Raw genomic sequence first — 23,511 nt, 5'->3', positions numbered from 1 at the left:
CTGAGGCTCAGAGAGGTGCAGGGCAGAGGAGGGGGGAGAGAGGTCCAGGGTGCACAATGGGACAGAGACTTCCTTCAGCGGAGTAGAGGCGGGAAATGTATGAGCCTGGCGGCAGGGAGATGAGTAAGGTCTCAGCTGTAGTGCTGGGTGTCCCCAGAGCTTGGGATGTGGCTGAGGGGAGACTTCCCAGATGCCCCTTCATCCCACCCCAAAAGTGGTGATTCCCACCTGGGTGAAGGAGTTCCCGGGGCGTCAGCTTGGGAGTGACTGACAGGATCTGTTGTGGGAGGCAGCATGGCAGGGAGGTTTGTTTCCCCTGTGCCCCAGGGCCCGTGTCTGGACCAGGGAGACAGTAGTGCTGATGGGACAAGGGGTGCCCATTTCACGGGCTGTCGTACTGAATGAGAGCTTAATCTACATAATTTATCAGAAGTATGTGTAATATATTAAATTCCATACATTTTATTATAATTATACTATCTATACATTAGGCCAATGCCTGGCACACAGTAAGAGCTCAATGGTATTCCCGCTTGCTTGTTCACTTTTGTATTCCAGATTCTCTGTCTCCTACACACATGCATGCGCACACACAGCCCTCCGCTCACCATCCCAGAACGAACAGCCTCAGTGGGACAGAGAAATGCAGAAGCCCCATGAACCTGCTTTACCACCTGAGTCCCAGCTGCAAGACCACCAAACCCGGGGACAACTGGACATGGGGGACTAGTCTCTCTCTCCCTCCAGCCCCTGGGAGCCTCCAATTCACTTTACCCACTGTGCATCCACTCTGTGCCTGGCACTCTGCTGGGGACATGGCCATGACCCACATGTCCCTGCTTTCCCAAGGAGCACAGTGCACTGTGGGGACACAGGCCAGACAGGATGCGAGACGTGGTGGCTGGGTTGTGACTTGCAAGGGCGAGGACTCTGTAGCAAGACCCCCGGAGGAAGCAGGAGGCCCCAGTTGGGTAAATGAGGCGAGTGGAAGGAAGGAGTGTGAACAGACAGATGCAGGGACCAGGGAGGGCCCAGCAGCAGGGGGCTGGCGGGTGGGAGCATTAACACTCCTAGCCTGAGGGACAAGCAGAGGCAGTGACTCCCAGAACCCCTAGAAGGTGTCTGTCTGTAAGCCCTTGTGAGGGCCTCCTATAAATACTTGATTAACAGACGTGAATAACAAGGGACCCAAAATAACTGTGGTTTCAATGAGATGAATGTATTTCTCTCTTGTGTAACCGTCCGCATCTGGCACGGCTGCTCTGTTTCACGAGGACAGCAAGGAACGCAGTTTCTTCTATCTTCTTGCTCTGACGCAGCAGGACTACGACCCTCATCTGTCTGGTCCCAGGTGGCTCAGCCTCGGGGCATTACTGCAGCCAGAAGGGTGGACACAGGAGGAGAGGGCCAGGACCCACCATGCTCGGTGAGCTTTTACCAGGAGCTCCGCACACCATGTCCCCCTGCATCTCGGTTGCCAGACCTGAACAGCCACACCTAGCCGCCAGAGGAGCTGGGAGAAGAAAGGACAATAGCTTTTATCTCAGTCACCATGCTAAAGTCGTAGAGGATTTTCGAGGATAAGTGGCAGACTGGATGTTGAAGGTCAGTGAACAGCCTCTTCCGCAAGAGGTGTGAAGGAACACACAGAGGTGATGCTCAGAAATCTAACCAATCAGATCATAGACACCGAAGTTGCCATGAAAATTCACACCAAGGAGCCCCAGGACCTTGGCATCACCAGCTCCAAAACCAACGTTCCAGCTGGAACCAGTCCTGACCCTCCGACCTTCCCTAGTCTGTGAAATCCATATTTCCTCAGCCCCTCTTTCTAAATGGTTCCCCAGTCCTTCACCTGTTTCCCCCAAATAAATCTGCAGCCCCCCCAGACCTCCCCCTCCCCCAACTTCCTATCCCTCACCCACCTTTCCCTGACCCTCCAAACATCCGGTTTTGGTATCTGTTTCTATGTAACAAATACCACCCTAAGCCTTAGTGGCTTAAAGTGACAAGTTATTATTCTCTCACTGGGGACTCACAGCACTGCAGCCAGGTGTCAGCAGAGGCTACAGTTATGTGATGTCTCAGGGAACTCAGTGACTGCGGACCGATGGCTGGTGCTGGCTGTCTGCTGGGGCTGTGGACCTGAGCCCATGTCTTTCTGGACAGTTTCTGTCTCTCTCTCTCTCTTTGCATTGGTCTCTGCACAGCTGACTCTCCCTCTGTGTCTGTTTCCAAAGGTCTCTGTCCCTTTTGGACCCGGTCTCCCTGTTCCATCCATTGCTCCCTGTCTCTCTCTCTCTGTTTCCAAATATCAGTCTCCCCCGTGCTGTGTGCATGCGCGTCTTTATGTCTAGGTCTCTGCATCGGTTACCTGCTGCTGAGTGACAAGCCACCCTGACCACAGCTCTCCTGATCCAAGTAGGGTTGGTGGAGGCCAGAATGTGCTGCGTTCATTTTGGAGCTTGGCTGGGGCCAGAATGTACAAGACGCTGTCGCTTGTGGCCGGCAGGGGGCGCTGTCTGCGGTCTGGACCCCTCTCCCTGAGGCTGGCCCCCCCACTGCTTCCCTTACTGGGCTGGACCAACTTCTTAAGAGCACAGTGGCCAGTTCTAAGAGCCACAGTAGACGCTGCAAGGCTTCTGGTCACTTCTGCCACGTTCTGTGGGCCAAGCAAGTCACAAAATTCCAGGGGGCGGGGAAACAGACGCCACCTCTTGATGTTGCGCACGCCTGGAGGGAGGGGAGGAGACGCTGGTGGAGGTTCACCGCCCAGTGATGGGCATTCCCAAAGGTATCTACGTCCTAACCCCAGGAACCCGTGGCTGTTACAAGGATTTGGCAGGTGTCGTGAAGGATCTTGGGATGGGGAGATTGTCCAGGATGATCTGGGGGGACCCTAAATGGAGTCACATGAAGCCTCATAAGCAGGGGTGGCCCACCTCTGGGCATCTCTGGGTCACACTGGAGGAAGAAGAGCTGTCTTGGGCCACACATTAAATACACAAACACTGATGAAAACTGAGGAGCAAAAAAAAGGTTTGAAGTAACTTTACAATTTTGTGTTGGGCTTCATTCATAGCATTCCGGGCCACATTTGGACGCAGCTGCAGGTTGGACACCCCTGCAGGGAGGGAAGGGAGTATGGCCCTGCTGACGCCTGGACTACGGCCCATGGGGACTGCTTGTGTGCTGTGGCTTCCAGAACCGGGAGGGAACAGATCAGCCCTGTTCTAAGCCCCCGGGTTTGCGCCGATGTGTTACAGCAGCCCCAGGAAACCTCGACACGCTCTTCAGAGCTAACTCAGCGCCACCCCTCGTCTCCTGGTTCTCTGTATCTCTGCATCTTGAAAGCTTTTTTAAAAAATACTGTGGTAAAATACATGACACAAAATTTACCCTTTTAGCCCTGACCCATGTGGTTCAGTTGGCTGGCCATCGCTCTGCAAAGCAGAAGGTCGCCGGTTCAATTCCCGGTCAGGGCACATGCAAGAGGCAACCGAGTGATGCTTCCCTCCCTCTCTTCCCCTCTCTCTAAAAATAAATAAAATCTTTATTAAAAAAAGTACCATTTTAAACATTTTCAAGCGCACATTTCAGTGGCATTTAGTCCATTCAGTGTTGTGCAGTCACCACCTCTGTCTAGTTCCAGAAATTTCCATCACCCCCAAAGGAGACCCTGTACCCATCATCACACACTCTGCATTTCCCCTCCTCCAGCCCCTGGTCACCACCAATCCACTCCCTGTCTCTGTGGACTCGCCCATTCTGGGCAGTTCATGTAAGCAGAATCTCACGATACCCAGCCGTTCTGTGTCTGGCTGCTTTCCCTGAGCTTCACGTCCTTGCGGCTCCCCTAGGTGGCCACGCCTGGATCAGCAATTCTTCCTTTTCGTGACTGAGTAATATTCCACTGTACTAAGCTACCACATGTGGCTTATCTGTTCTTCTGCTGATGGATGCTAAATCTTCACCTCTTGTGTTTGATTTGTTTCTCTGTTCTTTCCTTTCTTTCTTTGCCACGTCTCACGTGCTCACGGCATTTTGGGTGTCTCGGGTTATTAACAAGGGTTTTCCAGAGATGCAGAACCAATAGGATATGTGGACAGACAGACAGACAGGGACTTGTTTTTTTAAATTGGCTCGTGCGATGGCAGGGGCTGGCACATCCCAGTTCCACAGGGTAGGCCAGCAGGCTGAGACTGCTGTGGTGGCTCAAGCCCCAGCACTGCCCTGAAACAGGATTCCCTCTTTCTCAAGGGACCTCCATCTTTGCTCTTAAGGCCTTCAACTGATTGGGCAAGACCCACCCACCTTACAGAGGGTCATCTGCTTCATGCATTTAAAGGTTAATCTCATCTGAAAAATACCTTCGCAGCAACATGTGGATTAAAGTGTGACCACCCATCCAGGCACCAAGTGGACACAGACAATTCGCCATCACGGGGTGGGGGGGAGTCTTGTCTCCCCTTGCGCCCTCTCTCTGTCCACCCCCCCACATCCCTGCCTGGCCACTCACTGTCTTAGGTTGAGCTCCACAGAAGCCAGCCTGAGGCAAGGATGTGGGACAAGCATTTTATTTGGGACGGGACTCCGGGAGACACTGGAGGAAAGACAGGGAAGGAAAGCCATTGTGGGCTGTGCTAACATGTCACCTCCTGTGTGCAATGGGCCCTGCTGGGGACTGGGTAGGACCCTCTCTGGGGGCCCAAGTGGAGGGGGAGGGGGTGGGGCATTTCACCACCAGCCCCTGGAGGCTGATGGGGGAGGCTCTTCGGGCGTTGACTCCCAGCCTCCCCACCCGTGGAGCACACACTGGGGGAGGGGCGGCAGCTGCCCAGATGGGGAGCTGCTGTGGGGTCACAGGGGGCTGGGTGGGGCACCTGCCACCCACGGACCTCCCGGCCTCCCTGTCCCAGCGGGACGATGCATGGGCACCAGTGCGGAGGCGGGGTGGGGGCACGACCATGCCCGGTCCCCCCCTTTCCCAGCCACATGCCTCCAGCAGAGCACACAGCTCCGGTCCCTCCGGGGAACAGAAAAGGGCTGGCTCCTGGATCTCCTCTGCACCCCGCCGGCCCCCTGAGGATTGAAGTCAGACTCCAGGGAGGACTTCCAGGCACTCAGACTGTGGGAGAGAAGGGATGGGGGCTCTGTCCTCAGCGCCCCCCAAGGTATTAGCGCTCTTTCCTTCTCCGCTGCCCCCCCCCCCCGCCTCTGCCCTCTCCCTCCCTGCAGTTTTCTCCCCGGAGGTGGAGGGAAGGAAATGTCAGGGATGATGGATTGAGAAGGGGCAGCTGGGGTCAGCAGAGGAGGGACGGCAGGGCCGGAGGAGAAGAGGAGCAGAAGGGGGAGGGGCCACAGAGGAAAACAGAAACAGAGATGGAGACGGAATGAGCGGAGAGAGACTTAAACACGCCACGCGGAGGGAGACGGGAGGGAGGCACTGAAATGGGGCCAGGGATGGTGCCGGAGGTTTGAAGTCGTCCTCCGGCCCAACGCGGCACACAAGGCCAGGAGAAGGGCCGCCTGGGATGTGTGGAGAGAAAACCAGGGATTGAAGGGCCTTGGGGCCGACAGTGACAGTCGGGACCAGAGCAGGGTGCGGCGGGGGCAGGGAGACAGAGACGGAGAGACAGGGGCCCAGGGCTTGGGCCCAGAGAGGCAGAGAGACGGGGAGAGACGGGGTCGGGGGGCAGAGACTGAGAGAGATGGAGAATGAGAGACAGAAAGATCATCCGAAGAGAGACACAGAGAGGAAAAGATGGAGGGAGAGACACATGAAACAGACAGATGGACAGACACACAAACACCCCAAACAGGGACACGGGGCGGTGGGGAGAGGGTGAGGAGGAGGGGGAGAAAGAGGAAGAGAAGTGAGGAGACCCAGAAAAAAGACCCAGAGGCACGAAGAGAAACTGGCAGAGGAAGACGGAAGCTGGAAGGACAGGGGGACAGGCAGGGAGGGGTCTGGGCGCCCCTCCCCCGCCGGGTCAGGCGGGTCCTCCCGGTGGCCTCCGCCAGCCAGGGCTAATGGTATGATTGCTTGGCAGGGCAGCAGGCAGCGGGTGACAAATGAACCGGCCGAGTCGCCGGCTCCGGTGATGGATGGCCTGGGAGGCGTGTGGAGGGGCGGGAGTGGGGTGGGGGATCCCACCAAGATAAATATTTCCTCCTCCTGGAGCCCGGCCAGGCGGGGGGAGGGCCCGGGGACTGAGGCTACGTGTCCAATGAAAGGTCTGGGCGGCGGTAGGGGAGGGTGGGGCAGAGACAGGAAGGCAGAAACCCCAGGCCGAGGCAGGGGCGAGGGGGGACACACAGGCCTAGAGACAGAGGTCCCCAGAGACGGTGTGGGGGTGGGGGAGGGAGACAGACAGAGCGAGAGAGAACGAGAGACGGAGAGATATGAAGACGGAGACAGACTGGACAGAGAAAAAGATTCAGCGACAGACACACACACACCCAAGACAGTAACGGAGACCCGGGAGGCCCCCCAAGTAGGATCCTCCACAGCAGACACACAGATCCTTGGAGAGTCCTAGAGGGAGGGAGGAGGGGCAGAGGGAGACCTGATGATAAAGAGGGGAAACCAAGGCAAGGGCCAGCAGGACCCAGAGAGAAGACGGGGGAGGGGAGGCGCCTGACCAGCTCCTCACTCACCCCTCAGCTCCCAAAGCCCCCGAGAGCAGATCCTGTGGGTCCCTGGGGGTGGGATGGGGGGTCCTGAGGGGAGCAAGATGGCCTGCCAGGGCCTCCCAGAGGTCTGCAGCTTTGCTGCAGGGCACCTGTGCTGGGGAGACCTGGGAGGTCCCCCAGGTGTACTGGTGGAGGGCTCACTGGGGTGGGTATGGGTGGGGCCTTCCTAGCTATATGGTGGGGGCAGCTGGGAATCCCAGGGCCCGTGCTCATTTGGGAGTCCCTTGCTGGCACACAGGGGCCCCAGCGTCACCCTCGCAGATGCAGCCACCCTGGGGTCAGCAAGCAGGAGACCCAAGCCTGGGCCCCGTCTGCTCCCTCCCCTGGGAGCCCAGGGTCGGAGGGTCTGAGGGTCCGAGGACCATTTAAGGGAGACGGTTCAGCTGGGCAGAGGGGACCTGAGGACAGAGAGGGACAGGGAGAGACAGAGAGAGATGGGGCCGCCTGTGTCACAGGCAGACCAACAGACAGACAGACAGAGCGGGGCAGGAGTGAGAGAGCCCGCTGCCCCTCCCTCCTCCTCCCTCCAGCCTTCCCCGTCCATTTTTCTCCCAGACACTCTGATTTTTTTCCCTTTCCAATGTCTCACTCTTCTCTTTAATTAAAAAGATGTATGCCCGAGAGTCCAAGCCCCTCCTCCTTGTTCTGGGGGCGGGAGGGGCCTTCCGCACTCAGAGCCGGGAAGGAACAACCCTCCCTCCCTCCTCCTCCCAGACGCACCCCCACGTGCACCTCCCCACCCCTGCCCACTTAAGGCAGGGCCACCTCCAGCCCTGTGTCCACTCACCCCTCACTGTCAGTCAGGCCACACTTCTTGTTTCCAGATCAGCCTGAGCCAGGGGACCTCAGCAGACCCCCCAGAACCCAAAGTGAGGCTGGGGGCCCAGGCCCTCTGGTTCCCCACCCTGAACCCCAGCTGAGGGCCTTGGTAGGGGGACACACACAGGAGAGCTTTGCATCTTTAATTAAAAAGTGATTTAAATTAATTTTCTGCTCCAAAACCCCTATCTGGGAGGCGGAGTGAGGGGTGCCAGTGGCAACGATGAAAGGGCCCCCTTCTCCTCCGCCCTCTTTAAAGGGCCAGCGTCACCTGCGGGACAGCTGCATACAGGAGCTTGTGGGGGAGTGCCAGGAGCCCCCCAGAGTCCTGGCACCCCCTAGTGTAACTGGTTCCCCGTCATTCCCACCACCCAGGCTCATCGCTCATCCAGCAGATGGGCAGACTGAGGCTCAGAAAAGGAGGACCGGGCCTGGCCCCACCCACAGCCCCCCACCTGCCCTCTCCCACTGGGCATGACCTCTGTGCTGACCTCAGCCCGTGGGGCTGTGCCTCCAGCCCGCTCACCCCTGCCCCAGCCTGGGCAGTTTTGTTTAATTTCCACCAGAGGAGAGGATGAGGGAGAAGCAGGTTGCTGCTGAGGTAGAGCTGTTTACGAGGGTCGTAAAAATACCCTTAGAGCCCAGCAGGGGTGGTGCACTGCCTCCCGCTGCCTGCTCAGCCTCCACCTCTCTCCGCTCCCCCCCTTATGGTCTCTGCGATGTCCTCTGGGTCTCTGTTCCCTCCCCCGAGTTCCTGTTCTCTTCTCTCTGGATCACTGTCTCCCCTCTCTTTGTCATTCTCTCTCTGGAGCGACGGTTTGTAACATTTGGGGGAGGGGGTCAAGTATCCCTTTGTGAAAATATGATGAAGGCTACAGGCCATCTTCCTGGGGGGACACAGGAGCACATCTGCATCATTCCTCCCCTGCCCCCAGGAATCCAAGGGCACCAGAGGGCAAAGACCCGGCTCTCTTCTCCCCCTCCCCTGCCATCACAGGCCATCACAGGCCTGCAGGCCTCCTATAACACGGAACACATTCCCGCCCCAGGGCCTTTGCACTGCCGTTCCCCTGCCCAGCGAATCGGCCTGGCTCCCTCACGCTCTTCGGGCCTCTGCTCAGATGCCACCTCCTCTGAGGACTTTCCACATCACCCCCGTGTCCTCACTGTCTCACAGCGCTTGTCACCGCAGGCGGGCATCGTTTGTGCTCACACATGTATCAACCTCATTGTTCTCTCTCCCTACCCCCTCCCCAGTATGAGGTGAGGGCCAAGAGGCCAGGAAGTTTGCCTTTTGCTCCCTGCTGTACCCCCAGAACACCACCTGGCACACAGTAGGTGCTCGGTAAGTTTCTGTTGCACAAATCTTTACCTCGTTAGAGCACCAGTTTCAAAGGCTGCCACTGCCGCCTCCAGAAACTGGATGAAAGCTGTGGGTCTTCTCTCCTGCATCTTTGTAACCAGTCACATCATGCACCCTCAGTTTTGGGGACTACCCAAACTCACCGAGGACACTGCAGGGTAAGAACCTTCTCAGGGGCAGGAGTCAAAAATGGGCAGAGGGGCGGGATGAGGCCTCCCGGGGCCTGGGTACCGGACACACACCTGTGTGGACACCGAGTCCCAGGCTCAGACATTGCTCAAACTCCGGCACCCCGCCCCCTACGCTCACCCCATGTTCAGACAGAAACGATGCACAGGCACACACACCCAGGCATGGTCAGACGACCAGATGCCCAGACACAGCTGGAGACACACACAGGTGGCTTCCAAAACAGGTGCAAGGGTGTCCTTGTACCCCAGGGGAGGGTAGTTAGGGGAGCAGAGCAAGAACTGAAACATGGGGCTTGGGTTACTTGCAGCCTCTGGTTCTCTCTCCTGCCTTCCAGTCGGAGAGAGAGAACAGAGAGGGGGGAGGGGCGGGCCGACGGAACAGGGGGTCCGTGGGAGGTGGGGGGGGCGGGACGGAGAGAGGCAGAGGTGTGTGGGGCAGAGATGGGAGAGACACAGAGAGAGAGAGACAAAGAGAGAAAGAAACGGAGAACGAAAGAGAGAGAGAGACCGACCATGTAGAGAAAAGAAGGAACCAAGGAGGAGAGAGGGACGCAGAAGGGCGTAGAGCGCGGAGGAAGGGGAGTGGGACAGAGGGACAGAGACCTGTGGCAGCGGAGGGGGAGGCAGAGAAGACCCGGGTGGTGGGGGAAACCAGAGAGAAGGAGGCGGGAGGGGTGGGGAGATTAGACTCCCGGAGACTCGGATACAAAAGCAGCCTCCATCCCGGAGTGGGGGGCGGGGCGGGGGAGGGGGCTCAGGGCGGGGGGAGGGGCGGGGGCTCCGCCGGCGGCCGCCCCGCCCAGCCCCCCGCGCCCCGGCGGACAGCGGGTTAAGCATCTCCGATGTGGAACTTCCGGATGTGACCACAGAGAGAGGGAGAGACCTGGAAGGGGGAGCGGGGCCGCCGGGCCGCCAGCATCCCCCCGGGCCGCCCGCGCCGGACCCGCACCCGCGCGGGGCGCTCCCCGCCCCCGTCGCCCCGGGCCGGGCCACCTCCTCACCCCCCGCCCCATCCCTCGTCTCCCGGTCTGTTTGTCTCGGGCCGGTTCCGTCCTCCCGGGACCGGGAACGGACTGGGGGCCCCGGGGAAGGGGCCTGGGAGGCCCTCCCCGCCGTCTCGCCCCTTCCCTCGCCGGCATGAGCCCCCGGCTGTGACCCCCACGGCGGGGAGGGGGCCGGGGTCCATGCTCGCAGCCTCCGCACGGCCCGGCGCCTGCCGCTGACGGCGGCGGGGGTGGGGGGGCCGGGCACCCAGCCTCCTGCCCCACCCCCTGGCGTCGGCCCCGCGGGCCGTCGGGGGCCGCTGCCCCCGACTGCGCCCTGCCCGCCGGCCAGGCCCTGGAGGCGCCCCGAAGCTGCCGCCGGCATCAGCCCATGGCCCGGAGGGTAGGTCTGAGGGCCGGCACCCCTGTGCCCCAGCCCGCCTTCGCCTCCCCCTCCTCCATCCCCGCCCCCGGCGCTGTGGTCCCGGCTAGCCCATTCCGCCCTCCCCACCTTCCCTCTCTGCCTTCCTCTCCCTGGCCCTCAGTTCCCCCCACTCTGCCCCTCCACCTCTCCCTCCACCGCAAGCCCTTTATCTTACCCCCCACTTCCTTTTCTGCCCCCGCATCCTTCTCCTTGCTCTACTTTTGTTCCAAGACCTCCGAGGGTTCAGGGTGGGGACAGCGCAGGGAGAGGTGGGTCTCACCAGGCAGGGCCCCTCTGCCCTGGGGATGGGCCAGACCGGAGGAGACAGGCTGGGAGGTAAGCAGGCACCTTGGGGGGTGGAGGGGGCAGAAGTATCGAGATGCGAGGACCGCGCCGACACGGTAGGACGTGCGACGAACAGCCAGGAGCGGTCGCGTGCAACTTCAGGGCTCGGGAGAAGTTAGGAGAGGAAGTGAGCGGGCAGCGGGGCAGCGAGGCAGAGAGGCACGCGGCGCCGGCGCGCGTCCGCGGCGGGGCTAAGGCGGACGGTGGCCGGAACTCTGCGCTCCTCCTTCCAGTCCTTTTGCCCCTTTAAGCCTCAGTTTGTTCATCTCCAAAGGAGGGGTTTGACCTAGGCGACTGAAGGTCTCCAGACTCCCCCAGCGCCTGAACCTCCGTGGTGGCCGGACTCAGAAACCTCGCCCGGATGCCCGTGGTTTCTGTCTGGGACTGTTTGCAAAAGTGGGCTTGTGCGGTTGTGGCTTTTTTTTTTTTTTTTTTCGTTCAACAAGAGTTTATTGAATGTGTGCCAGGCACTGTGCTAAATGCCTCATTCATCCATTTTACTCCTGTGCGTGCCCAGTGTCTCGTTCATTTATTCACTCACTCATTCCTTCATTCCTGCGCGATGGCTGGCTCTGGTGCGTGTGTCGGACCCCCAAGATGAGGGGGATGGGCCGGTTATGCATGTTTGAGAACCCGAGTGAAAGTGAAGGCGGCGAGACTGTGCATGTACGTTTGTGTACAAACAACGCATTGCTTTTATGGGAAGTGTCTATGGGTGAAAATCGCTCTCTTCTGCCTCCCCGGCTGTTTCCCGTATCTTTTCCCTCTATCTCTTTGCATCTCTCTCTGAGTCCTGGCTCTTTCCCTCGCTGCCTTTTTCCCATTGCTCTCACCATTTTTCTTTCTCCTCTCTCCCCACCCCCCTGGGGGTCTCTCCCCTTTTTCCTCCCTTCCTCATTTTTCTTTAAGATTTTACTTATTTATTTATTTATTTATTTATTTTTTAAGAGAGGGGAAGGGAAGGAGAGAGGGAGAGAAACATCAGTGGGTGGTTGCCTCTCGTACGCCCCTCGCCTGTGACCTGGCTTGCAACCCAGACATGTGTCCTGCCTGGGAATCGAACCATTGACCTTTGGTTCACAGGCTGGCACTCAGAGCCACACCAGCCAGGGTTCCCTTCCTCATTCTGTGAGGAGCTGGCACATACCGGCCAGCTGATCCCTGACCCTCCCACCCTGACCCTCAGATCAGAGACCTGGGTCTGTCTCTCCTCTGGACCTTCCTGCCCACACCTCAGGAATCTCTGTTCAGTTATATGTCACAGTGCAGGGGTGCAAGACAGGGTCCTCAGTCCCACACAGCTCCATGGGACATTGGGGGATGTGGGGGGACTGAGAGGCATGTCTGGGACACTTGGGGGACAGAAGGGCTGGTTCCTGTGGCAGGGAGAGGGAGTCTCTTGGGTCCCGGCCCGTGCTGATGCCTCCCTGGGGCTCTCCCCCTCTTGCCTGTCCCCAGTACAATGAGCTGCCCCACTACCCAGGCATCGCGGATGGCACTGCAGCCCTGGCTGGCTTCTCAGAGGCAGCGCCTCCAGCACCCAGAGCTCCTGGGCCCTACGGCCCTCACCGGCCTCCGCAGCCCCCACCCCCGGGCTTGGATGGCGAGGGCCTGAAGAGGGAGAAGGATGAGATCTATGGGTGAGTGGGGGCCGGACTGAGGCTCCACAGGGTTTCACAACTCGGGCCTCTCTCTGTTTCTTGGCCTCTCTGAGTCCCTGTCTCTCTCTCTGACTGTCCCCACTCTGGGGCTGTCTTCCCAACTCTTCCCTCTGGGTCTTCTGTCCCCTCCCAGTTGCTCCGTGTTTCAGAGACCCCTGACCTCTCCTCCCCTCGTGAACTCTCTCCCCTCCTGCTTCCTGCAGGCACCCGCTCTTCCCGCTGCTGGCCCTGGTCTTTGAGAAATGTGAGCTGGCCACCTGCTCTCCCCGAGATGGGGCTGGACTGGGCACACCCCTGGGCGGTGACGTCTGCTCCTCCGACTCCTTCAACGAGGACATTGCCGCCTTCGCCAAGCAGGTGGGCACCCCCATCCTCCACGCAGCAGGAAGGCTGGGGGGTGGGGCGGGAGACAGGCTGTGCCTTCCTTGGCCCTTCTCTTCCTCCCAGGTCCGCTCCGAGAGGCCCCTCTTCTCCTCCAACCCAGAGCTGGACAATCTGGTGAGACCCAGGGCTGCTCGGCGGGGGGGGGGGGGGGGGGGGGGGGGGGTCTCAAACAACGGTAACTGTTACCCATTTGCAATTGTGGTGTGGCCTAAAGTTTGAGAATGCAGGCCAGTGACCCGAGTTCTAATCCCAGTCCTCCACATCCTCTCTCTCTGAACCAGGACATCTCCCTGTGCCTCAGTTTCCTCACCTGTAAAGAGCAGCTAGTAGAAATCTCTACCTCATAGGACTGCTGTGCAGGTTTAACGAGTTAACAAGGGTCAGGCGCTTAGAATGGTGCCTGGTCCAGACTCAGTGAGCATTAGCCGTGCTACCAGGAGAGCAGAGCTCACACAAGTGCAGTGACTTGGATGCAAAGGAGAGAGGAGAGGAAGGGAGAGAGAAGAGACGAGAAGAAAGGGGAGGAGAGGGAGAGAGAGGGAGGAATGCCCTGGCTTCTTTCCTTTTCTAACTCCCACCAAGGCTTCCTATTGGCTGAGCCCTTTGGCAAAGACCCCTGGGAAATGTAGTTTGCAGGTGAAAGGTGGAAAACAGCAGAGGGCAAGCAGGCAAAGGAGAGAGATTGGGGTAGCTTACCTGTGTTCATCTTCTCGTGATGGATGCTTTTCTGTCCTTTGTACCTCTGGCTTCTCTGTCTTTGTCCCCGACTCCCCCTGGAATCTTGGATCCGTTTCTCTCTGCCCCTGTCTCTGTCTGTGTCTCTCTGTCCTTGCCATTCTGTGTATCTCACTCTTTCTGTTCCTCTATCTCTTCTCTTTCCTTTTTTCTCCTCCTCCTCCTTCTTCTCTCTCTTCCTCTGTCCCTCTCCCCTCTCCCCTCCTCTGCCTCTTCCTGCCCTTGTTTTCAGATGATCCAGGCCATTCAGGTGCTCCGGTTCCACCTGCTGGAGCTGGAGAAGGTGAGTGCTTCTCACTTCCCCCCACACCCTCTCTTGCCCCCCAGCCCTTTCCCTTTCTCCCCTCCACCCCCCTCAGGCTCTCTCCCCACCGGAGTTGGAGCAGAATGCCACCCCCATTCCCGTACACCCCAGCCCTGGCCCCCGGGTGGCCCCCCCAGTACCCCGGTGCCCCCTCAGGTCCACGACCTGTGCGACAACTTCTGTCACCGCTACATCACCTGCCTCAAGGGAAAGATGCCCATCGACCTGGTCATCGAGGATCGGGATGGCGGCTGCAGGGAGGACCTCGAGGACTACCCAGGCTCCTGCCCCAGCATCCCAGACCAGGTGGGCCCGGGAGGGGGTGCCAGGCATCACCCTCCAGCCCAAGCCACTCTGGACAGCTGGGTTACAGTGTGGGGGGACACACATTTGCACACACACACACGCGCGTGCCCTGACAGCTGAAGACACCACCATAGACTCGGCTGCATGCACACAGGTTCACACACAGTTGTACAAACCCAGTGGCAGGCATTCTCACTCGTGGTCAGCTGACAGCATGTGCCACACACATAGACACACACGTCCCAGCTGCGTGACGGCATCAGAGGCCACACAGCCCGACTGAGACACCGTCACTCCAGAGAGAGTGTGTGTGTGGTGCACCCACAACCATCACACCGATGCGGACTGAGACAGCTGGCCCCAGATCCTGCCACGCAGATCAGACACAGCCGCACATATTCCTTATCTCCACACAGCCTCTGACTCACTCCCGTGGCCGGCAGCCACCCAGCAGAGTCTCACTGTCTCACAAATAGGACAGCCAGCCCCTTGACCTACAGCCACAAAGTGCTGCAGTCAGCTACAGCTGCCTGGCCACCTCAGAGAGTGACAGCCACGCTCCAAACACAGTGTGTGGCTCAGCTCCACCCATGTAGCCACCCAGCCACAGCCACCTCCTCTGCGGGGACCACCGTGCCATCTTGGACACAGGCGAAGGTTCATACTGCATGTCCACAACAGTCTCAGGACAGCTTCAGGCACGCTGCCGTGGACCCAGCACTGGGACGGCTACTGGTGGCAGTTCTATCCATGCACAAAAAGGCCTTCAGACCCAGGGGTGCTGCAGTTGGCACACCAGCGACCCCCAGTGCGCTCAGACCCACAATTCCACACACAGACGCACGGAGCCTGGAGGAGGCTTCGCTGGGCTGCCGTGTCTCGGGCGGTGCCCCAGCAGGACACAGATGGCGGGTGCTGTGGGCAGGGTCCAGGGGACTCACGGAGGCAGGCGGGCGCCCCCGGGCTCAGGAGGCTGTTTCCACCCCCCTCACACCCACCTGCCTCCAACACCGAGCTGACCCTCAAGCCACATGACACAGAAGTCTTGGTGCTGTCTGTACCAGGGTAGGGGGTGGGGGCCTGGGCATGGAGCTGGGCAGAGGGCGAGCACACCACGCCGCCAAGCCCCTCAAGGTGTGTGGATGCCACGCACACGGTCCCGGACCCCCTGGTCTGCAGTTCTGAGTCCCTCGCGTGTCTGAAAGCTGAGCGTTGTTTTCTCTCCCCCATAAGTTTAGTGTAAACTCGTTGGGTGGCAGAATCTGACCTGAACGAATGAGATGGCTATTTATAGCCTTTATTCATTCCACCGAGTTAACTGGGCATCCGTTTTGCTGTGGAACTGCTAATGAGCTCGATGGCGAGGTCAGGCCCCAGACCCTGCTGGGGGCGTTCGGAACCACATGGCGTGTGCATGACTTACTGTCTAGAAAACGTGACAAGTTCTGAGTTCTGAAACCCCTGCAGAGCCCCCGGATTTCAGATGAGGTGCCGTAGCTCTGTGCAAACTCATCTTTATTGAGTGACTGCTATGTGCCTTTGCGTGAATTAACTCACTGCTTCCACACTCTGTGAGGTGGGGACCATCATCGTCCTCCATTATCCAGTTGAGGAGACTGAGGCACAGAGAGGTGAAGTGACTTGCCCAAGGTCACACAGCCATAGAGGAGGCGGGGACGGGCTTTCCACCTGGGAGTCCTAGCTCCAGAGCCCGTGATCTCATCTACTGGGCTACATTGTGTCCCAAGCCTTCACACTGACTTCCCACTCTTGTTTTCCAGAATAATGCGTGGATGAGAGACCACGAAGACAGCGGATCTGTATACTTGGGGACCCCGGGCCCATCTAGCGGGGGCCTGGCCTCCCAGAGTGGGGACAACTCCAGTGACCAAGGTGGGAAGCTTGGGAGGCAGAAGGGAAATGTGGGAGTCAGACTGAGGACTGGAGTTAGATAGCAAGTAGGACTTCCAAGAGAGCACAGATGGCTGGGTGCGGAGCCGTTGTCTTGGGTGGGTGAGGGTTCTGGCCCCGTCTGGTCTCCCACCCTCACTGTCCAGAAACATGGCACGCCTCTCCGCCCTCAGGAGACGGGCTGGACACAAGCGTGGCATCTCCCAGTTCTGGGGGAGAGGACGAGGAGCTGGACCAGGAGCGGCGGCGGAACAAGAAAAGGGGCATCTTCCCCAAGGTGGCCACCAACATCATGAGAGCCTGGTTGTTCCAGCACCTCTCGGTGAGAGCCCGTTGCCCCGGGGTGGGCGGGCCTAGAGAGAGATGGAGCCCTGGCGGGTGTGGCTCAGTGGACTGAGTACTGGCCTGCGAACCAAAGGGTTGCTGGTTCAATTCCCAGTCAGGGCACATGCCTGGGTTGTGGGCCAGGTCCCCAGTAGGGGGCGCATGAGAGGCAACCACACTTTGATGTTTCTCTTCCTCTCTTTCTCCCTCCCTTCCTCTCTAAAAATAAGTAAATAAAATCTTAAAAAAAAAAAGAGAGATGGAGAAGGATAGACATACAGAGACTGAGGCCCAGAGAGACCCAGAAAAGGGAGACTGAGGCAGGGGGGATGTTGGGGGCGGATTTCAAGGTGAGGGCAGCATGTACTGGCCAGAAAAAAAATGTCCTGAGCATCACGTGTGTGCCCGGTGCTGCCGAGAGCTCTTGACCCATTCAGCCCTCCCCCAACCCACCCGCCTGCTCATTGGACCACTGGCCCCTCTCCACCCACCTGTCAATCATCGACCATCCAGGCGCCCGTGCCGTGTGAGGGCGGAGCCCTATTTTCTGCAGATGAAGACAGGGAGGCCCAAGGTCTCCGGAGGATTGAATTAGAGCAGGATAGGGACAAGGAGACACTGAGTCACAGGGAGAGGGTGGAGGGAGGGGAGGGGAGGGGAGAGACATAGAGAAAGAAAGAAATTGGGACCGGGAGAGCCGGACATGGGGCCCTGACAGACTCATAGCGTCTGGTGGCTGGGCTTTGCCGCCTTCCCTGGCCGTGCAGCGCTGTCCCCAAGCTCTGTCTTTCCCGAATGAGAGCTGGCCAATTAGCCTCTAATTGCTGGAAGAGGCGGGGGCGCCCACAGGCGTAATTGCCCAAAGCTTCGCTCTGCTTCCCCCTGTTGGGCCCCGGGGAGCACAGAGAAGCTCCGCCGCGCGGGCTCTTCCGGCCCCTGCCCCAGCCTGGGCTCGCCATCCCCGGGACCCGGCGGGCCGGGCCCTGGGGGTCCGATGGTGGCCCGGCAGGCAGAGTGACTCTTGCTGATGGCCACAGCACCCGTATCCCTCGGAGGAGCAGAAGAAACAGCTAGCGCAGGACACGGGGCTCACCATCCTGCAAGTGAACAACTGGTGAGGGACTGCGGAGGCTGGGGCGGTGCGTGGGGAGCGCGGGGTGGGAGGCCGGGCGCTGTCCGAGGTGCTGAAGGAGGCCGCCGAGCCCTCAGAGACTCTCCGCCCCATCCTGGGCCTCACCTGCCAGCTCGCTGTCTGTCTCTGTGTCCACCTCTCCCTCTCTCCTACATCCTCCTCCATTTCCACGACCCCTCCCAGGTTCATTAATGCCCGGAGACGCATCGTGCAACCAATGATAGATCAATCCAACCGCACAGGTATGGGGAGGAGAAGGGGAGAGAGGGCCTAGTGCTCCTGGGGGAGGATCAAAGCCCGGACCCAGGCATCCTGGGGCTCAGGCTGCGCCCCGCAACCCCCCTCCCAGGGCAGGGTGCAGCCTTCAGCCCAGAGGGCCAGCCCATGGCGGGCTACACGGAGACACAGCCACACGTGACTGTCAGGCCAGCAGGTAAGGCCCCGCCTCTTCACCCAGACACGCCCCCAACACACCAGGCCCCTCCTCTAAATGAAGATGCCCCATCTTCTGGGGTTATGTTCATGAATAATCAGTATAGTGCCTCATTTACATAACTGGAGCAGCTTTGGAGGTGCCCACATTTTCCCCACAGACTTTGCTTCTTACAGGCTCTGCCTGCGCCTTGGACGGCTCCGCTTTTTCTTAAAGGACCAGCGCCGTCTTAAACGATGACTCAGTCTGGCCTAATAGAGGGGTCCCCTGAGACAGAAAGGGTTGGGAGGGGCTTGGGGGGCATATGTGGGTGTCCGGTAAAGACCCACTGACCGTCCTCTTTTGTCTTCCAGGACCGATGGGGATGAGTTTGAACCTGGAAGGGGAGTGGCATTATCTATAGAGGCTGGAGTCGGGAGGGGGGTGAGTGTCCAGTGCCTCGGGGTGCTGGGGTGGGGCCTGGCAGCGCTCACACCTTTGTGACGTCTCTGGCCTGGGCCGGGGACCGCCCAGAGCAGGACCAGCATTGCTCCCTGAGCTGAATGTGCGCCAAGGCTGGAGGGAAGCTGGCTCATTTCCTTCATCCACCCATCCATCCCTCCATCCGCCTATACACACACACACGCCCTGACACGCCTCAGGTAGGGTCTTCTCTTGAGAAGACTCTGGGCTTCTGTGAAAGCGGACACCAGGAACCAGTACAACAGCTGAAACAATAAAACACAGGCTGCTCAGAGGAGAGAGCCGTCGGCTATGTCTGAGATATCAGGGAAGCCTTCCTGGAGTACATGGCTTCTGGGTGGGGCACTGAAGGATGAATAGGAGTCCATCTACCAGGTAGACGTTAGGGGCAAAGTAATAGGGCACATTCTTTTCTTCTTCCAGGTCTTAAGCTTTTAGAGTTTCTTTTTAATTAGCCTTCACAACAACCCCAAGAGGGAGAGACTATTATAATTTTCACTTTGTAGATGAGAAAACTGAGGCTCAGAGAGAAGAGGGTTCAGTCAGCTCAGAAAAGCAAAGGGAATAGCATGTGCAAAGGCCAAGGGTGGAGAGGCTACCTGGAGATTCTAAAGCGTGGGTCAGATCTCAACCCTCCCTGGATTAAAACCCTTTTGTGGCTCCCTAGTGCCCCCCTATAACATCGAAACTCCTTAATTCAGCATCTGTTCATTCACTCATTCATTCAGTACACATTCTCTGAGCACCTCTGTGCCTGGCCCTGTGCTGGGTGGTGCTGGGGACCCAACAGGCCCTGTGACAGCCCAACCCAGCCCTCCTGGGGCTCATAATCCAGAGGTGGAGACAGACCTGTCCCAGACAGTGAGGACCCAGAGTGGGCAGGGCTGGAATGAGGGAACCCAAGAACTGGAGGAGCCCAGAGAAGGCATCAGACCCAGGCCAGAGAATTCAGGGAGGACTTCCTGGAGGAGAGCACTTTGGAGCAGAGAACAGGAGGAGTGAGGTAGGGGAGAAGGGAACAGCATATGCAAAGGTCCAGCACACCTAGAAACCTCATGGCTGTGAAAACAGCCCCTCCCCAACCTCCACACACTGAGCTGGGCTGGGGCTGGTGAGTGAGGTGAGTGAGAGATTCAGGGCCAACAGAAAGGCTGGGAGAGGAGAGTGGAGACCCCGGAGGGCTTGGGTGTGCAGGGGCAGTGGAGGTCTGAGGCTGGGAAGGGGAGACGGATGGGTTTGTTCAGAGCCTTGCTGGTCAGTGGGGGTCTCTGCTCTGCCCCATGTGGTCCAGACAGGTGTGGCCTGGTCTGAGGGTCAGAACCCCTCTGGGGTCAGGAGCAATGAGGGGGGCCTCCCACTCTGCTTTCCCAGGGGGCTGTCGTTCCTGTCTGCCTTTTCTGTCTCCACCCCCCGCCCTCATCTTTTTCTCTTTGTCTCCCTCTCTCCTTGTCTTTCTCTCTTTCTTTGTCTCAACTGTGTCTTTATCTCCTTTTTTAAAAAGATTTTACTCATTTACTTTTATTCATTTTTTAAAGATTTTACTTACTTATTTTTAGAGAGAAGGGAAGGAGAAAGAGAGAGAAACATCAGTGTGTGGTTGCTCCTCACATGCCCCCTACTGGGAAACTGGCCCACAACCCAGGCATGTGCCTTGGCTGGGAATTGAACCTGTAACCTTTCCCTTTGCAGGCCGGCGCTCAATCTGCTGAGCCCCACCAGCCAGGGTGCATCTTTCATCTCTGTCTCTCTCCCTCCATTTTGTTCTCATTCTTCATCTCCCTCTTTCTCTGTTTCTCCCCCTCTCTCTGTCTGCATCCCTCTCCCTGTGGGGTTGGTGGGGGCTGCACAGGAGGGTTGACGTGGGGCCAGACCCTCTCCCACCTCCTGACCTGACCTCTCCTCCCCTTTCCACAGCCTCCAGCCTCCAGACTGTGACCACCAGGCCCACACCGTGTTCCGGTCCCCACCGCTGGCTTCAGGACCCTACCCTCCACGGCCCTCCCACTCAACACCTACCTCCCTGGGGCCCCACCGGGACATGGGGGGTCTGAGTGCCCACTCCGGGGTCTCTGAAGGACAAAGACAGAGCCTCTAGGCTCAGCGCCCCACTTCTCCCCTCACCTCTGCCCAGAACCCCAGCTGCGATCCTGGGTCATCGGAAGATGGTGGCTGGGACCCCACCTCCAGGACAGAGATGGAATTGGGGGTGGGCTGGGGCCGTCACGGGAGGAGGGTCACCCGGATCCGATATTTGGGGAGGTTCCCTTCATCCTCCTAACCCACTCCCCTCCTCTCTGCCCCTACCTCCCTTCTCTGATGTCTTCTACTTTTTTTTTTTAATGATAAAATCTTCAAAAAGCCACCAGTTGGAATTCTTGTGTGTCTTCTAAGATGTACCTTATCTGTTTGAAGCTCAGAAATCATTCATTACAATGGTAATTAGTATTCTATCCTATTCTGTCTTTGGGCACTTCACGTATCAGTCAGCTGTTGCTGTGTAACAAACAATCCCTAAATTTTTGTGGCTCAAAACACCCACTGATTTTTTTAGCTCATTATTCAGTGGGTTGGTATTTTAAACTAGGATCCACTAGGCGGGTCTTGTGGTTTCATCAGGGCTCTGTTGTGTGTCTAGCCTGGGACAGGTGAGCACGGGGGTTGTGCTTCTGGGGGTCGGCTTGCTGGTGGCAGGACCGCAGGAGTGACTGGGTCACATGGTAACATTGGCCAGCAGGCTGCCAGGTTTGTTCACAGGCTGATTGGACTCTCAGCAGAGAGGTCCAGGGCCTCTTGAGTCCCAAGCTCAGATCTGGTACAAGGTTATCTCTCAGCCCCTTAAAGTCCCAAGGCCAGGTTCAAGGGAGGGGAAATAGACTCTACCCTCTTGGGTGGAGCTACAAGCTCACATTGCAAGAGGCGGACACAGGGAGGGATGAAGAATTGGGACCACTTTTGCATCAGTCTCCCACACTGACTACCAGGTTCCTTTCTCCACCTGTCCCATAGGAGACAGGCAGGCTTGTCATGAACAGCCCCATCCACTGGGAGTGGTACCAACAGACGTGGGTTCAAATCCTGCCTCTGGAACATAATCGCTATGGTGCCTGGGATGAGTGATTTCACTTTTCTGGGTCTCAGTCTTCACATCTGGAGAGTGGGGATCGTAGCACCTGCCTCACAGGTCTGCCGTGCTGCTTAATGGAGGTGTGACAAGGGGAATGCCGAGGATGGTGCCTGGCACCTAGTAAGTGCTCAGTCAGTCAGTCGGGAATCATTGTAACTAGAGAAACTGCAGCTTAGGGCATCCTGGGAAATGGGTGGAAAGCGGAGGAAGCACTCCTGGACTCAAGGCCCTTCACCTGTCAATCACTCATTCATTCATTCAGGACACAGGTATTTCCCACACACACTCTCTGCCCTTCAGAGAACACGCCGAAGACCCCTGCCGTCCCACCAGCGGTGAGGTGGAGGCCTGCAATGGGCGCATCATTGGGTCTGTTAGAAGCTGACAGGTGGCGCACAGTAGAGGCGTTCATTTACCCTTATCTAGTGCGTGCTGCGTCCAGGATCTGTCCTGGGAGCCTCACTCTGCCAACCCCGTCAACCCACCACCAAGTCCCAGGAGGTGGGCCCATCCCAGTCCCCAGTGCCCAGAGGGGAGAAAACAAAACAAGGCCCAGCGAAGTGAAGGCGCTCTGGCAGGGGGCCTCACAGCGGGAGAGAGTGGGCATGCATTTGCACCATGACAGTCTCGCAGCTCCAAAACTTGTGTGGTAACCATGCTGCTCAATGGCTTCTCATCTTAAGAAGTAGAATCTAAGACTCTGATTTTTATTTTATTTTTTTAAAAGATTTTAATTATTTTTAGATAGAGGGGAAGGGAGGGAGAGAGGGAAAGAAACATCAATGTGCAGTTGCCTCTTGCTCGCCCCCTACTGGGGACCTGGCCTGCAAACCAGGCATGTGCCCTGACTGGGAATCGAACTGGCGACCCCTTGGTTCACAGGCCAGCACTCAATCCACTGCCACACCAGCCAGGGAAAGATTCTGATTTTTAAAGGGCCTAACACAGAATAGTTTCTGGGTCAGATATTGTTTTGGTGACTGCGGTTGGCATGTATCTCTCCCCACACTTCCCAGGACTGAAGTGGGACGGATGAGGGACAGACAGCAGGAAGGGCTTCCAACACCCGCTTCCTTTGAAGGCATGGGAAGATGGGTTCTGGGAGGGGGGCAGGGCTGGACCCAGGCCTGAGGTCTAGTTCAAGGGGAGGCCAGGTGAATTCATGCAATCTATGCCTGCCTGCCTGGTGGGGGAACCTGAGACATTGGCAAGTGGGGGAGGGGTGGCTCCCCTCGCCCCTCCTCCCCCACCTTCTCCCGGTGACTGGAAATGCCTCTCACTTAGTTCTCTATAATTATACCAATTGGATGTGCCTCGGGGTGGAGGGAAATTGGGCTGGAGGTTAATTGTAACTAAAAATACCTCCCCCACTTCCTGGGGTGCGGAATCAGCCAGCTCTGGGGCAGCCTGTGAAGTGGTGGGCGTCGTGGAGTAGGCGGGGTCTGGGGGAAGCGGGGACCCCAGCCGGCTCTGCAGGGAGGCCTCTGTAGGATGGGTGGGCAGGGCCAGGCGGTCTTGGGACCGGTGTATGTGTGACCATTGTGTGGCTGCTGTGGCTCCGGACCTGGGAGGCTGGGGGAGGGCTGTTGGGCCAGCGGGCGCCGCCAGGATTTGTCCACGGCCACGCCTGTGACTGTATGGGGTGCATGCGTGTCCCTGAGGAATCGCGGGGTCCCGGGCTGGCTGTCAGGGTGTGCCCTGTGTGTGTGTGTGTGTGTGTGTGTGTGTGCGCGTGTGCATGTGTCTGTGACTTGGAGACTCTGGGCGTTGCTGTGTGCGTCCGGGTGGGATGTGGGGAAGAGCGGGTCTTTATAACTGGGTGCCTCCTGCATGTGTCCGCGGAAGCGTCCCTCTGTGCGGCTTTGTAGCCTCTTGGCAGTCATGAGCCTGAAAATGCAACTCTGGGTCATCCAG

At 58.3% G+C, this 23,511-nt stretch overlaps 1 protein-coding gene and 1 long non-coding RNA gene across 3 annotated transcripts; both read left to right on the top strand.

Annotated features, from left to right (window-relative positions):
* LOC118497592 lies at positions 1-19,173 on the top strand. The gene is made up of 3 exons (XR_004900126.1): positions 1-15; positions 5,289-5,302; positions 19,007-19,173. It is a non-coding gene; the product is annotated as an uncharacterized LOC118497592 (long non-coding RNA).
* On the top strand, positions 9,954-20,822 carry MEIS3 (Meis homeobox 3). Of its 2 annotated transcripts, none has more exons than XM_028529524.2 (13): positions 9,954-10,455; positions 12,280-12,461; positions 12,686-12,839; positions 12,930-12,980; positions 13,834-13,884; positions 14,113-14,211; positions 15,993-16,104; positions 16,296-16,444; positions 17,484-17,560; positions 17,762-17,820; positions 17,928-18,011; positions 18,365-18,434; positions 20,388-20,822. In XM_028529524.2, the coding sequence occupies exons 1-12, from the start codon at positions 10,444-10,446 to the stop codon at positions 18,412-18,414; spliced, it is 1,080 nt and encodes a 359-aa protein (XP_028385325.1). In that variant the 5' UTR covers positions 9,954-10,443; the 3' UTR covers positions 18,415-18,434; positions 20,388-20,822. The 2 variants fall into 2 exon arrangements, with proteins under 2 accessions (XP_028385325.1, XP_028385324.1); XM_028529523.2 differs by having other exon boundaries at positions 9,955-10,455; positions 14,062-14,211; positions 20,388-20,821.
* Positions 20,823-23,511: the final 2,689 nt, after the last annotated feature.

This window comes from Phyllostomus discolor, chromosome 12, assembly GCF_004126475.2.
Source record: "Phyllostomus discolor isolate MPI-MPIP mPhyDis1 chromosome 12, mPhyDis1.pri.v3, whole genome shotgun sequence".
Lineage (NCBI taxonomy): Eukaryota > Metazoa > Chordata > Mammalia > Chiroptera > Phyllostomidae > Phyllostomus > Phyllostomus discolor.
Note: the sequence above shows the minus strand (reverse complement) of the source record. Positions and strands in the feature narration are given on the sequence as shown.